Source organism: Argiope bruennichi, chromosome 5 (assembly GCF_947563725.1).
Source record: "Argiope bruennichi chromosome 5, qqArgBrue1.1, whole genome shotgun sequence".
In the NCBI taxonomy this organism is placed as follows: domain Eukaryota; kingdom Metazoa; phylum Arthropoda; class Arachnida; order Araneae; family Araneidae; genus Argiope; species Argiope bruennichi.
This window is the reverse complement of record NC_079155.1, coordinates 82,086,689-82,103,908: the sequence shown is the minus strand read 5'-3', so window position 1 is coordinate 82,103,908 and position 17,220 is coordinate 82,086,689. Positions and strand designations below refer to the sequence as shown.

Genomic DNA, 17,220 nt, shown 5'->3' with positions numbered 1-17,220 from the left:
TCACTAATAAAAACAATTCCTGCAAACATGACAGCCTTCCATAAGGATGGCAGAGCTTCCACAACAACAAAACACTCTAATAAAAGAAAAAAGATGAAATGGGAGAAAAAAATTGGGGTAGACCCTCCCCACACAGAAGAAAAAGGCAAGATGAAGAATTCCTTTCCTCTGGAGAATTCTGTAAACTCATCCTCTATCACCATCCTTGCTCAAGGTTGGATGGCAAATACGGCTGGAGGTCACCACACAGCCGGCGGCATCTTACCTGACCCCGACTGGGGGGCAATGACCGTGATGGTTCGCTTGAGATAGGAATACGACTGCCAGTGGGAGGGGGGACGCAACTGAGATTCAGAATCAACCTGCTTCAGGCGAAGTATAAAGCAAGGTCAGGTCAGACTTCCGGATTTACCAAGACATTCGGATTGCGTGACGCGTGGTCCACACACCTTCGCATCAGCTCGTGGAAGAAGGTACTACAGCACTTCACTTTTAGGTGAGTGCCGCTATTAAAAGATCTCTTTTATTGCAAAAACCGGGCTGCTTGCTTTCGTGGGTTAGCTGTCTCCTAAGAGGCTCGAGGAACTATTTGGTCAACTAACTCTGTTACTTTTTAAACTGTGTTCGCTAAATATAAGTAAGTGTAAAATATTTATTTTCTTCTCTCTAAATCAAAATAGTGTAAATTTAATTTATTACTTGAAGCTAGAAAAGTATCTTTGAAGAAGAATTTGCTTGAGTTAAATCGTTCGGCATATGTGAGTTGGAAAAAAAAAATGATAAGAAAACGAATCCTTAAATTCTGTTTCTTTTTTAAGCTGTAGCAAAGGAATGATTTTTGGCTTTATCGAAATGGCGCATAACTTATTTTTTTTTTTTTTTTCAAGAAAATTTATACTTGCATCAACTTACTTGAAATTTATTATTGGGTATCAGAATTTTTCTAATTTAAAATTAAAAGAGCCATGATTTTAAAGGTGAAAAAAAACTACTTTAGACTGAAAACATTTCAAACTCAAGACAAATATTACTTATATTTTTAAGGGTTATTTTATTATTCTCATATTTTTTTATCATGTATATATTTTGTTATAGTTTAATAATTTTATTCAGCAATTAATCTTTAGTAAAGAATTTAGTTTAATTTCCAAAGGATGATGAAAGCTAGCATAAATCTGAATTATTTTTGGTATAGGATTTTGTATTACAAAGAATTAAATTTTATTTATGTCCGTTAAGACATATTATCTTTATATCATCCATAAAAATTATTCATCTTATTGTATTCTAATTATAAAACATATTCCAAAAGACATCACATTTATCACGTAGAAAATCCAAAACTATTTGTGATAAAAATTTTGACATTTGCTTATAACAGTTAAAAATGAGAGCTTTCTATTTCTTTATTATCGTATTTTGTTAAAGGGTCGTGCTCAATTAAATACAAAAGTGCTGTTTTAAAGGTAAAGCTTGAAGCAAATAAATATTTTCTAAAATTAACCTTTGTTTGCTTCAATTTTCTCAACTTATTTTTTTGTTTGATGACACTGACCTTTAAGAAACTTAATGGTTCAGGGAATGTTAAACTTTTACACCGGAATTGTTTTGTAGACAGTAATAATTACCACCGGTTTGGCTCTTTGCCTTAAGGAGATGATAGAGGAGTTCACGTTTGGTTGCTCAGAAACAGGAATTTTTCTTAACTTTCAGCCCATGGCAATCTCTCAAACATCTTTTCCATCGCACGTGACAGTGATTTTTGCTTCCGGGAGCACTGAGGCATGGCTGACCTTGAAAAACTTCATGTTTTTCGGTCAATGATTCCGATGCAGATTTATATCTGTCAAAAGTATTGTTGAGGTGCGAAAAGATCCATTACTTAAAATAAACTCTATATATAGCTTAATGACCATGTAATTTTTCTAAAAGCATTTCCTTCCATTTTAACAAGAAAGCAATTTTACACGTACACTAAATTTTCTACTATGACTCAGGTTTTTCAGCTCTTATCATTAGATTTTTGTATTAAAATAAGGCTCATTAAAATTATACAAAAGATAATGTTATAAAATATTTTGCTAAGTGAGAAAACATGTGATCATTTCGTATTCAAATACTAACTTAATGAAATGTCATTGTAATGTCATTTTTGTTTTTTGTCATAAAATGAAATTAGGTATAAAAGTTCCAAATTCATCAATAAATCAGCAATCGAGAAAATATTTAAAAATTCAATTACTTGCAAATGATTAATGTCTTCTTTTGATACTAAAGACTTGCTAATACCAAATTTGAAACAAAACTACAAAACTAAATTATATCAAAAATTAAGAAAAGCAGTGAATGTCATTAAGAATCCTTCAGATAAAACATGCTTTATTGAATTTAATTTCTTACTTTCAATTATTCTCTTTAAAAAAACTAAAGAAACCATTCTCAATCTGTCATCAGAAAAAAAAATAATAGAAAAGAAAGTGCCATTTTTGAAGAATATAATACATAATTAGAATTGCCACCAGGTGTCACTTTTTTTACTCTATCCATTCTAAAAAAATTTCGTTCAAGAATTAAATATTAAAATTAAGACAGTTAGAGCAACGATCGATTCAAATTATTGATTCTTTATTAAATTAAACTGTCATGATTTTGATTGATTTTAAAAAATAAACTTGCATTTCTGTTTTTAAAAACCATTTCTCAATTTTAAAGTAAATAATTATCATACGATATGAATTTTTATTTATATTTTTAAGTGATATCGAGAATAAGAATTTAAATTAATGTTAGGAACACACAACTTTCAAGAAATCAGTATTTAATTATCTTTTTCTGGGAAACTTAAATCGAATTGGTTTATAGATTGCATTATGTATAAGTGGAATCAAATTTTCATATTTAAAATCTCCGTCTTATGATATCTGAGAAAACTACCCAAAATATTCAAGGAGCAATTGATTCGGAATTAATATGCAATTTTTCAGAGCATTCACTCTAATCGTGGCCCAATAGCTAATTTCTAAACTGTTAGAGATAGGCATACTTTTAATTGGAAATATTTTTTTATTAACACAAAATATTATATTTTATATTTTTATGTCAATAAATGAATATCTGAAAAATATGTTCTTCTATAGTGTGAATATTCTTATAGTTCTTATTACTTTGCATAAGAAATGTATTTATTTTATTATTTTTATTTTGAAATCATAAACGTTTCCTTTAATAACCTCTCATATAAATAACAAGAGAGAAGTATACCGAATATTTCCTTAAATTATCTATAATTTTGGTATACATATTTATTGACTGATACAAAATATGATACATTAAAAGATAAATTTCTCTTTCGAACATATTCTTGCATTCAAATATATATTTTATAAAATTATATCGCTTTTTAGGCAAATACATTATTTTTTATCGCTAATTCATAATATGTATAACTACTTTTTTCAAGCTAGTGTTTATTAATTTCTTTTTTCAGATGCTTAACATATTTCAATTCAATGACTTTTTATGTCACTCTTCTTTTCACCAAGTGCTGACAATAATTCCATTTTATTGAGAATTTCTTCTACACTTTTCTTGTAATTTATAATGTAATTTTACATTTTAATTTTTTTACCTCCTGCAATTCATGTATTTTTGTTTTTATTCCCCGCACTTTATAAGTTCAGGAAAATGAAAAAAAATTATGGAGATTTAATAGAATTTTTCCAATTCCCTCTTTTTAAACACATTAAAATAGTTTGGTGAACTAATTCCAGATTTGTTTTATTTGAGTCTCATATATATTTTGCTGCGAGAATTTGATACCTAACTATTTTCTATTTTATATTATAATAAAATATAAAATATGCTAAAAAAATAAAATATAAATAATGCTAAATCAAATGCTACCAAAATATTACTTATAATTGAACAAAATATTTAATCGATATTTACATTATTGAAATGCTAATAAATGATAAGAAATATTTTGTGTGATCATAAAACATGTTTACCCTAAAGAAACTTCAGTTATTTTGGTAGAAAAGCTATTCAAAAACAGCTTTCATGTTTATTTTTCTCTAATTGAAGAAATGGAGGATATAATTGTGGAACATTCTATTCCAATTCCCTTTCTTATACAATGAAATAAATTATATTCAACTCTCCATCCTTTTGTTCAAAGGGCTTATCAATGCATTAATAAATTTAATATAGTGTGAAAAATATGATAATTTGCAAACAAAAAACAGTTCTGATTTATTTAAGAAAATTAAAAAATTAAAAAACATTAAAGTTAATATATTTAATGAAACACGGCGACAGAATAGATTACTTTGCTTAAAAGCATTTTAATTTCCATTAAACAGGAATTTAGTGGAAATTCATTCAATGAAAATAATATCATTTGAGGCATTTTTTAATTACATCAAAGGAAATATAAAGTTATAGATGTACCTTTAATAATCACAATTCCACGACTGTTTTTACATTATTAACTTTTCCTGTAAATCAGTTTTTTGAGTTCACTAATGGGTTTTGCAAGGAAACGACAAATAAAGTATAAATTCATGATAAAATGCATTCTCTGTTGTTATTTTTAAATTCTATAATAAATTGTCATTTATAGAAATTATACGATTTATTAATGAGATACTAATAAAGTTCTGTAAAAATAAATTAAATTTTCGAATTCACCAAGAAACTTTGTTTTTGTTCTAATATAAATCTTTTGGACTCCAAACAAAATATGAATTGATAATAATAATCATGATTTTTTTTCATTTATCAACTTAGTTTCTTTCTATAGAATAGTATATTTTCCTGTTATAGTTAAAAAATAAATTGGAATACATTTATTTCACATTTATATTTTGTTCCTTTTATTTCAGATAAGTAGAATGTGGAGGCATCTTGGAGTTTGGGGTTCCTTAATCCTTGGATTTCTGCTCTTTTTAGGCAAGGTCGAAGGCCAAAACAGGCCAGCTAACTTAGGTAAGGTAAAATTGCTTATTATTTTTCAAAATAATTTTTATTTTATTTAATTATCTTCTAAGGATATTTATCAGAAACCTATTCCAGTTCTTCCAATTCTTCTAATAAACCATAAATTTTTTTTCTATAAAATAAAATTTTTAAATTAACCGAAATAAATCCTTCGAATAATAATATTTTTTGTTTATATAAATTCACTGAAACCTATTATTTCAAAATCACAAAAAACTTTCTTTCTCAAATCTAATCATTCTCTTTATAATAAAATCATAAATAAGAAATAAATGCCCCATTATTTTTAACCTCATCATATTATTAAGAATAAGTTGCAACTATATTTAAAAAAACAGCACTCAGAATGCTAATGCGACAATGATGAAATTAAGATTAAATGTTCAAAAAAATAGGAAAGAAATCTCTGTTAAATTATTTTTCATGTTACAAAGCAATTATTATTAATCATAAGACGATATTATGAAATATATATGCTCTATTTTGATTAGAATCGATTTGTGCAAACGTGACATATGTCTAGTGTTTTCACAGTTTAATTTTGAAAACGATTTTGTATATAGGAACAGGAAAAAGGATAAAACATTAAACTGTAAGACAATGCAGAATTTGATGTCGGGTGACACACAAAATTTAATATTTTGCTGCGTTTCTGCAAGCAGCTACTATTATTGAAAAATAATGTGCTTTATCGTTTTAATAGAAAATATGAAAATAGAATAAAAATTCAAGGAGCTTTTTCGAAAATAACATTTGCATCGACAGATATTTATATTTTTGTATACTTCAAATCGAGCTCTTAAACAAAAATTTAAAAAAGGAATCTAAAATATTACTACAGTTAAGCTAATATTTATAAGAAAAAAAATAAATATTCTTTTACTTATAAATATATCTTTTACTCATTAACTCATAAATGTTCTTAATTAACTCATTCTTAAAAATTATCTTTACTAAAGAAAAAAAGAGCGCACATGTTCTTAAGTACTAGAACTGATTTTAATTTTTTTTTTCAGTTATTAATAAATATTGAACGCATAGAAAAGTTATTGTACTTTTGAAACTTGGTATTTAAAATTTCATTTTAAAATTCAATTATTCATTTAAACTCTTATCTCAGAATAAATTTTCAAATGTATAATGTATAAATGTATAACGAAACTACAAAGCTACATTTTAAAAGTTATAATTTAAGTTTAAATAAAAAGATTAATTTTTTTTAATATATAAAAACTTACCTTAGTCAATGCGAATTTAACATTATTTTTTAATATTCAGATATCCACCAATATTCTATTCGAAGAAATAGTGATCTACAAACAAATGAATCTTTAGCGATTTTCCAAATATTAAGACTTCTGTTAGCATTATTTAACAAAACATTGACGAAACAAATAAAATTATAAGTAATTATTTAAATAACATTAAAAGCAATAACAAAGGCAATATTATTACAAGCACCGTAGATCAGTACGCAGCATTAAAAACGACTGAAAAAATCTTACCAGTAATGAATTAAAACACGTCTTTTCAGCTATTGACATAAATATGAAGAACTTAGTAAGAATTTTATTATTATCATTTAAATTGCTATTGCACATTCTTAAAGTCATAATAATTGAATGAAACTTTCAAAATTTGATATGTAATAAATATCACAGAAACAAAATTCTGAAATAAATTAAATTTCATGAAATAGTTCTATTAATTTTGTATTCATAAGTTTAGATGCACAGATCCTATTTGAAATATTTTATTCAGACGATAATAATTATAATTTTTTTTTGCAGAAAATATTGATTATCATTATAAATCTGTAAATTTAATAGATGGATTTGTTTAACTTATTTCATTTAGTTCAGAATTTTTTTAATTAGATTTTCATTACGTTGCTATACATTTTCAGGTCTATTTTTTTAATTAAGTTTTTTTCAAGTAAATTAAATTCCGGAAAGATTTTTAAATGAAGTGGAAACAAGTGCAGACGATTTTATGATTCAAGATAATTTTTTAATCAAAATTATTTAACTGATGTTAATTTTATAATCTACAATTTTAGACAAAGTATTCTTTAAATAAAAATTATTGTAATTTATAAGATATTCTTCCCATAATGACCAAAACGTTTTTTTTTAAAAATCCGTTTAATTAGAAGAGTTCTTATAATGACAATCGTAAAAGAGCAATTATTACTTTCTCTAGAATGCTGCATTTGGAGTATTTGTCTTCATTTATAATCTTATATTATCAGTATCTACAACTTGATTTTGTTTAATGCAGAATTGAAAAAATAAAACTTTATTCATTTATTCTTAATTTATTTTAATGTGCAATCAACTAGTACAAGGCGAACTCAATGTGACAAACTAAGTTTAAATAGTTAGAAATACACCATTCTACTCAATAAACTTCGACATTTCCTCTATCTAAATATATATCAAATTTTGTTCGTAATTTTAAAATAATTCCTCTTAAGTGTTCCAAAATACTGACATTCCAGACTCATTATTGAGATGTTTCTGAAACAGCGCTGCGTTGTGATTTGCACATTCCGTTTCTCGCAGAGCTTAATGAGAAACCATTTCTATCCTAGGTGACCTCATTACGATTATCCGATACCAGAATTCTCCATGCAAAGGCATTTCTGGGGACGAAGGCACTTGCCTTAGTGATGCTAATGACTGCGAAAGACGCAAAGGAACTAATATTGGAACATGTGCTCGAGGGCTTAGTACCTGCTGTCTCGGTAAGTATTAAATGTTTTGGGAGCATATTTATCTTACAAAATATCAATAGTCATACGGAAAATAAATATGGAGTTTAGAATGAAAGTAATAGTAATTTTTTAAGAGACTAAGTTTGTAATGCGAGGTTAAAACTATTGAAAATTAATTCATATTGTGACTATGATTTAAATAGTTTACAAATTATGCTTTTGAGTTTAGATTCGATGGAAATTGAAAATAATATTCAAATTAATAATAAAATATTTAAAAGAATGTGAAAACATTAAAAATATAAGATAATCTTAGTTTTGTTATTTCATACATTAAAATCGTACATTCAAAATCTTCTATGGCAAAATTTAATGTTTTATTTTATTATTGTAATTTAATGACCGAAATGATGGGTTCATAATACCATGAATGGCATTAGCGAACAATAGTTACAAAATATTAATCTTTGGCACGAATTTCGTCATTTTACTGAATCTATTGTGTGATTCTTGGCGATTTTCTAAGGGATTAATTCCAGACATTCGATTAATAGTACCCAAAAATAAAATTTGTGTTTTAGACACATTTTGTTCAACGGATTGAAACAAAAATTTGTCACAGAACTATAATTGTACTCACAAAATTACATTCCAAATTTGATAATTTTAAGCCACTACGTTTTTGAGCTGTCGCCTTTACATACTTCTAAAAGTACACACCGAGAGAATGTCAATTTCTTGAGGACTTTGATTCCAAATTTGACAGTATCTTAGAAGTGAATACTAAGTACCAAATTGTATCCGTCTACTTCTCTTAGATTTAAAAGTATCTTCACTTGTACTTGAACAGCCAACCAGTCAGCAAGGAATTTGCTCAAAATTTGATAGAAATCTAAAAATTTGGGATAAAAAAAATATTCTAAATTTCATTTAAACTAATTGAAATAGCTCTTGTGTTCCTTTTGTCAAGACCAATAGATATAAAGCCAAAAATGTTTTTTAGAACTCGAGAAAATCTAAAAGGCAAAAATTCTCGAATCTGAATTTTTTTAGTGATTACAATATTTTTTTTATACTTCGTATATGAGAAGTAAAAAAAAAATCTAGTAGCATTAAATTTGAAATTTTATTATTAACTTTTAAAATTGGCAGATTTATGTGCAATTTTTCAGCAGAATATCGTTTAAATAATTTGCAGAAATATAATTATATAATTTTCATTATATTGTTATCAACGATCTATAAACATTTTACGAATTAATTTCAATATTTTCGTACTTGTTAATACTGCTAAGTACTAGTTTAACTAATAGTCCATTTTTGTAATCAATTTTCAAAATTACACTGATAAATTTATATAATTAAGTAACGAATTCAATTTGTACACGCTCCCCTGTTGAAGATTCAGTATCCAAAAGTAAAATTTCTCAAAACGGCAGTTCCGATTGCATAAAGCAATTTCCTGGATCTTAATGCGCCATTATTTTCCGCTTTTGTGTAAATAGAACAGAAAACTTTAAACAGTGTGCAAGCACTTATTGCATTCATATCCGAATAAAAAAGATATTCAGGTGAGGGCTTACCACCAAGCGAGCATTTTATGGTTTATTAATGAGTTACGGTTCGAAAATAACGAATAAATGGCTCTTGTTTTCTTTCCTCGGAATAATAATAGATAGCTTCAACCGGCAAGAGATTTTCTTAGTTGAGAGAGAGTAACATTTTCTTCGCTTATCGCTCTTTCGTTTCTCAAACACGTTCAGGGAAATCTAAATTAAAAATTAAATATATTTTTAAGTCATAAAGCAAGTGTTACCAAATTTCTGAAATTTTTGTTTTTAAAATTGCTTGGTGGTATTTCTTTTTTTTTAATTGCAAACGATTATCATCTTTGTTTAAAATAATAAACATTAAGTTGTAAGATATTTAGATCATAGCAATATTTCATGATCCACTGACTAATAACTAGATTTTGCTATCAAAAAATATTGAAACTTCTATAATTTATCTTGATTTTGGATACAATACATATTGACTCTATAGAAATAGAAAACTTTTTCTTTGTTCCACAGAAGTTTTAAGCATTTTTTTTATATAAATTCAAATTTTAGGCTAATTGGTATCATACATTTACTATAATGATGCTTTATTTGGTGAAATAATATATTTATTGGGAATGTTTTGAAAGAAATGATTAAAACGAGGAAATAGGAAAAGAGGAACTCTAATGTTAGGAGTACTGCAAAGAAAAGTATATTGTTTAGATAAGAGACACTGGAAAATAGTCCGATATTTCTTTATAAGTTTGTCATAAAACATGATAAAAATATTTTGAAAATACTTGTTTTTTTAATATTAAATGTATCTATGCAATTGTTGGCTGTATATTTCACATTTACGTGTCCATAGGATATAAAAAAGAACAAATTAAAATATACTAAAAATTATTAATGGAAATTCACAATTACATTAAATAGAGGCAAATATTATCGCACATAAGTAAATATTACAATTTTATTCAAATTAAATAGAAAAATTAGCCACAAAAAGCACTTACCTTATATGTTCAATTCACAAATTTTCAAGAATTCTTTTAATTTTTCCTAGACTTATCTCATGTTATCTAAAATCATCACAATGTTTTCAACTATCAAATGACTTAATAATGCTTAACCGTTAAAAAAAATGAAAACAATTTAATGCATCGAAAAATCGATAGAGATTACTAAAAAAATCACCAACAAAATGCTTAACTTTCTTTCCAACCAAGCTGTAAATGATAATTATCTTTATTAAGAATATTCTAGTAAAAACATTCTATAAATATTTTTACAGAAGAATAAAAAAAACATTCTATAATTGATTGAGCGCAAATGATCAATAAAAATTGGAACAGAATTTAATATGGATTAAAGCGAATTTACGAAATTTGGTAACAATCAATATTCAATTTCTGAATTTACTATATTTTCACAATTCTTTCTTCCATGATTTATGATTGATTTCGTAAACCTTTCACAAATCTTTTTCAGCTAAATTCACTTGCGGTGACATAACCAGTCAAAATGAAACTGTGTTCGTAAACCGAAACTATCCCAATCAAGAAAACGGCACCGACACGTGCCAAGTAACCATTGAGAAGCAAGACAATGTCTGCCAGTTGAGACTGGACTTCCACGAGTTCTTCTTGACCGACCCCGATGACATGGGTCTGTGCACCACCGATTCCTTCATGGTGAGAACAACTGTTGGTGAAAGGCTGCCCATCCTGTGCGGTGAAAACAAAGGACAGCACTGTGAGTAAACACACTTGGAAAATCTTCATGGCTATTCAACTACATTTTTCTATTTTACTCCAAAAACAAGTTCCAACCTTAAATTAATTTTTATTATTTAGCCAATGGAAATTAATTTAAGATTATTAACTAAAATACATTTTGATTCTAAGCGGACAAAATATAAATATAATCGTTTAATAAGGTATCGATATATTTTATGTAATAAATTTATTAGCACTTATGACAAATGATAAGTGAGAATGTTGAGATGTAGCATTCGTCGACCTTCTAGAAATAATTTCAAAAATGTTTGATTTTATCTTGAATTTTGATTTTTTTTTCTATTTGCTATAAATCATATTCTGCATTTTAATAACTGCTTAAATGTTGTTTGAATTATCTAAAATCGGCTGCGTATCCTATTTACTACGATTTAAGTAGCTGTAAATGCTTACAAGCTATTCTATACCTTCTCATTAATAAAAATTAATAAATATACAGTATTATTTTTGAACATACGTGTTATTTATTAACATGTTATTATGCTAATTAACATGTTATTTTGTGTTAATTATTTCAAACTTTTTCCTATCGTAGTGTTTTATATTTTGAATTCATAAATTTTTATAAAGCAATTGGTTTAATGATGCATATACTCATAGTTATTTATTCACAGTGTACGTTGACATGGGCAGAGGATCAGGAAATCCAGTTGTCCTCAGTGTTGTCAGTAATGGTGATAAAATGTCAAGGAAATGGAAGATCAAAATTTCTATGATTGAATGCGGAAGTCTTAATATGGGTTAGTAAATATTGTTTTTTTTTCTTCTCTCTTATTGAACAGGTTTTTACTCAAGACACTTTTTCTTCTTTTTAGTGATTGAAAAATCCGTTTTTTAAATTATTCTGAAGATTAGTCTATTCTGAAATGCACGTAGTTTGTTTTGAGATTTAAATTTTGATAAATTTTATTTATTTGTTTATTTTAATGTTTTTAAATTTTATTATTTTATTAAAATAATTGCAGGCATTACCTCTAATTTGTAAAGGAAAAAGAAAGGATAGTATCTTGATAATTTTATTTATCCGATTTATTTAATGATAAGTTCTTATAATGGTCCCTCTTTTTCAATTAAATTATTTAAAAGTATTATCTTTAAAATAATTTCACAATAGAACCATGCTACGGTGTATGAATTAATTAGCATTTCATAATTTCATTGAAATTAATTCCTTTTTAACATAGATAGCAAATACAATTTACAACATCAATGATATATAATCTTCCTAATTCTTGCGAAAATCAAATATTCTACTTTTTGGTACATTGATAACATATTAATTCGTCTAAGTAAACTTCTGTCTTTTTACTAATAATCAACAGATTGTACTTTCAAAGATCTCTCATTTTAATTATATCATTAATGTTATGGTTTCTAACAGAATATCTATTTATTTGCAGCCCCTGCAGGATGCCTTCAGTATTACAGGAACCCCAGTGACGTCGTCAGGAGTTTCAATTATGGTCCCCGACTCGAGAACCAGGTTCGCTACTTGAGCAATCTCCGTTACACTTCTTGCGTGAGGGTCGAGGAGAACTTCTGCTCCATCAAATGGGAGACTGAAACTCCTGGAGCATTCTCTTGGGGTCAGCCTTTTGATGGTGGTGCCAGCGGATCCATTTGCAATGAAGACGACTTTGTAGGCATTGACCAAGGGTCAGAGGATGGTATGGGACCTGGAGAAGATCGATTCTGTGGAACCAAGCTTCACGAAAGGGATATGTTGATATGTAAGTCAATGATAAAGGTTATTAAAAATTTTAATTTGCCGCAAAATTTTAATTTGAAAACTGTTATTCATTTGCAAATATCTTTATTCTCATGGAAAATAATAATTATTATAATTTTATATGTGCATTCGATTAAAATTCAATAGATTCTTATTCATTTAAAAATATGCATAGAGGCTGTCAATAGATTTTATTTACTGATTTGTAATTTATCTGGTGTATTAATTGAATGAGTTTAATGCATTCTTCGCTTTGCAGCTCGTAGCAAGCCTTTCATGTTGCGTGTGAAGAGTAACCACGATGCTACCCAGAACCTCAAGAACTCGCAATACGGGTTCTCCCTGCGTTACACCCAATTACCTTGTATGATCTGATCTTAGGCAGCTTATCCAATGAACTCAGGTGAGAATATGTTTCGATACCTAAAAGAACGTCTTGGTTATTTTCAGCTCATTAAATTAAATATCCATAGAATATTATCATGTAACATATTGTCGTTTTATAAATGTATTTCTTGTCAAGCGTAAATTCTTAGCACATGATATCTATAAAATATATATGCAAGGAACTTCGATACTTCATAATTCAACAGCATTAGACGCATAAGAGGGGAAGTATTTTGTTTAAAATGTTAGTGGGCCTATTTATTTTAACAAATATGGGGGAATGGATGTCATAATTTTTAGCAATACCTGTGTATTGACACAAAATTAAAGTATTTTAAAAGAGCAAAAGGACCTAAATTTGTAAAACAAGAATTACAGAAAACAAAGTTAAATAATCTTTAAGCTCTAATTAAATAGGAAACATTTTTTTAAATTTCTAATAGAATCTAACCTTTTCATTTTTAAAATTCTTAAACATAATAGAAAAAAAATGTCTTTATTAATGGTAATTAAAAAAGAGTGACCAAAAACTGAAATTTGTACAAGATTTTGTCTTTTTTTTTTCAAAAACATTTTGATACTACAAACTGCATTGAGTTGATAAGTTGGACGAAATGTCTACAGTTGCCGTTCGCAACATTAGAAAAGTTAGAAAATTATTTTATTTCGTCCATTTTGCAATATAAATCTCACTGTACGTTTGATTTGAAAAAAAAATTCCATATCATACCTTAGCTGTTAAAAGATGCGACAGACTAATTACATAATCAGCAGAAAAGAATGTAGGCACGTTTACACTAAGACATCTTTCATCTCAAAATCCACAATGTCTAAATTTCATTAAAAAAATCTTATTTAGAGCAACATCCTTGCCTAAATCAATATAATTTTAAAATACTCTTTCGGCTGAATAGTTCGTTAGATTAAAGGTGCAGCTGACTATTTCCCTTTATGAGCTCTGCATTAAAAAAATCATTAAAGAACTGTGTAATTTGTAAATAGCTGTAATATCATGCATATAATCATGTATCAAAATAGAATGAACAAACTTCATAATAACGAATTATTTTAGGAAATAGCTTTTTATTATTTTATATTCTACCAATGATTCTGTCTATAAAGTTGCAAAAATTGTTCACCTAAATTTTCAATGCAGAGATCTTTTATGAAAACTCAAAATATAATACATAGTTTTTAAATATAATTTTTCTGCCATCAAGCATTTAAAATAAAATACTTCTATTAGAAAGCGAAAACGTAGTTTGCCTACTTTTAAGGTAACAAAAAGTAAATTTTGAGGTAAACTAGGGTAACAAAACTAAATCCTCTAAGCTTTAAAGTTTTAACACTGTTTGAAGATTCAAGGTAATGTTTGTTTCAATATTTTTCCAGTTGATCGCTTTGCAAATACACACCTTCTACGTCCTATTTGAATCTGATCTTCGAAAAGTTATTTTTTTCTTCACTCTAGTGAACAGCTTTATATTAAAGAAATGCGGTTTATTTGAGATCCTTCATTGGGTTAGGCATTTTTGCTAATAGTTCCGGTTCTTTCTCTTTCAGGTCTGCGACTTTTGCTTGTAACCTGTCCGGAGCTGGTTTTCTCCGGTATGTGGCAACCCTGTCAAAATTCAAGATATGGACTCTTGACAATATCATTATTTAAAGACTCATTTTAAGTTAATCTTCATCTGAACTGAGACGGGGAAGGCCCTATCCCTGGCATTTTACTTTTATTTATAATTCAGACTTCAGAGCTGCGAAATTTGAAGATGCAAATTTATTTCAATTTTATTTTATTTAAAAATTAATTTATTTTTCATATCAAATCCAAATCATCGTTTTGGTGAAATTAATGTATTTTCTAAAGGTCTAACTTTTAAGGCAATGCTTCTTATTCTATTCATAGTTTTTTCCCAGATTGAAAAAAAAATCATGTGACTAAATTATTACAAAAAAAATCAAGAAATAAATTATTATTAAGTAATAAAATAACTTAAAATAACTGTTCAAAAAAAATTTATGAAATATTTTAAATCAAAGTGAATTTTTAACTACTATTTTTACAAATATTGAAATATTTGAACTAATCAGTCACTATGAAACTGTCTCGATTCCATTCTGGTGTCTTAACAGATAAATTAAAAATCATTGTCCAATGTTTTTTATTGCATTCATCAATTACTCAGTTATATGCAATTTTTAACCGAATTTGATAACAAATTTTGGCGTAGTTTTTCACTTCCAGTTTTTTATTTATTGCTAAATAATATAAATAAATATTATTATCATAAATATTTGCATTTTTCTCTATGAAATTGCGCATTTTGTGTATAAATGCATTTCAGCACTAGTTCAAATACATTTATTTTTGTACTGTACTCAATTTGTTTTCATTGTTTCCGGATAGTTAAAATCATTTTTAAAGTCTTTGAAAAATTTTCTAGTGAATTTGTAGCTCCACCGAGGCTGAATTACCATTGTGTTCCAGCCAAACCTCTTGGCCGCGGCAACGCGCTATGTTTTTTTGTTTTATTGTATTAAAAAGTGTCATTATTTGTTTTTGTTCTCTCATCATTAATATTAACTCATTTTCATTCCAGTAATTTAATTTTTTAATAAATTGATTTCATATATATGTTGTGTGTATTTATTTCAAATTTACAACATGAAAGTTACTGAAACAAAAAGGGTCCATTTCAGTAAATCGCACTACCATTCGAAATATTAACCTTATATATACTCAAATAATTCAGGATAAAGCTTACTTTTACTTGATAAATCCAACTTTCAATACAAATAACATATTACAAAGAAATCTAAATACTTTTTTTATTTTTACACATAACAAACAGTTTAATGTAAAGTAAAAATAAAGTATTATCAACATAAACTTCTAAAATGAAAAGTTTCAAAATGCATTTTAAATAAATATATGCAGATTTTTACCTCAAAAATTGAGAATACGCCAATGAAATTTTCATAATATCTCACATATAGAAAAAGCGTCAATATTTGTTTGCATGGCCTTTGGCTTTTATAATATGTACAAACGTCGTGGTATTGAACCATCTAGCTTTTTGGCGGTATTTGAAGGTATTTTGCCCCATTCTTCTTGCAACACTCGTTATAAATGGGCTTTGTTTCCAATTTTGTATTTTTGGTCCGCAGTTTCGAGAGTAACCCACGGATTTTCTATGGCACTGATGTTGGGAAATTGTGATAGTGCATGTAACTGCTATTACAATGAAAAAGACAATACATCTCTACTTTATGTGCCGTGTGTTTGGGATCTTTGTCTTGAAATTTTGATCTAAACTCAAATATTTAGCACTTTCACTTAGATTGTTGTGAAGTTGATCGAAGTAAATCGCATGATTCATAATGGCATCTATAAAAACTGAATTTCCCACCCCGGTTGAAGACATGCAATCCCAAATCATGACAGTGTTCCTACTATGTTTAATTGCAAGATGTAAATTTTTTAGGTAGAAAACAGCATTGGGCTTTCTTCATGTATTAGCGATAGTCATCACCGTCAAAAATATTGAATTTACTTTCATCACTAAATATAACTTTCTTTCAAAGTTATTGGTCTTCAACCATTAGTTTTTGCAAACTCAAAGTCATTTTTTTGTTTGTTTTTGTAACCTGGTGAGCGGCTTCTTTCAAGTAATCAAATTTTTAAATTCAACTTATCTAATTACATTTAGCACAGTTTCAACACTTACACTTCTGACAATGATTTGAGAAGGTTCTTAAGCAAGTTTGAATACTCTTACTTTAGGATCAATTTTGATTTGTTTCAATATTTTCCTTTTTGCGACATCACTCAGAATACTTTTCCTTCCGCTTCCACATATATTTTCAATCAATCCATCGCTTAATTTTCCCAATGATTTTTCTGAACACACGTGTAGTAACAACGGTTTTAGCTATCCATTCAGTATTATATATGAAAAATTTACCACACAACGTATTATTTAGATCAAAAATCGAAGTATATTCTTAATTATTTGAACTACTGTATGTACAATTATTCTATACGTG

The 17,220-nt window shown here is 27.4% G+C and overlaps 1 protein-coding gene across 2 annotated transcripts; it reads left to right on the top strand.

Annotated features, from left to right (window-relative positions):
• Window positions 1-397: 397 nt before the first annotated feature.
• Window positions 398-15,808, top strand: LOC129968919 (uncharacterized). Of its 2 annotated transcripts, none has more exons than XM_056083265.1 (8): window positions 398-496; window positions 4,884-4,986; window positions 7,592-7,744; window positions 10,747-11,010; window positions 11,669-11,794; window positions 12,455-12,784; window positions 13,043-13,186; window positions 14,734-15,808. In XM_056083265.1, the coding sequence occupies exons 2-7, from the start codon at window positions 4,893-4,895 to the stop codon at window positions 13,156-13,158; spliced, it is 1,083 nt and encodes a 360-aa protein (XP_055939240.1). In that variant the 5' UTR covers window positions 398-496; window positions 4,884-4,892; the 3' UTR covers window positions 13,159-13,186; window positions 14,734-15,808. The 2 variants fall into 2 exon arrangements, with proteins under 2 accessions (XP_055939240.1, XP_055939239.1); XM_056083264.1 differs by having other exon boundaries at window positions 414-637.
• The last annotated feature ends 1,412 nt before the right edge of the window (window positions 15,809-17,220 follow it).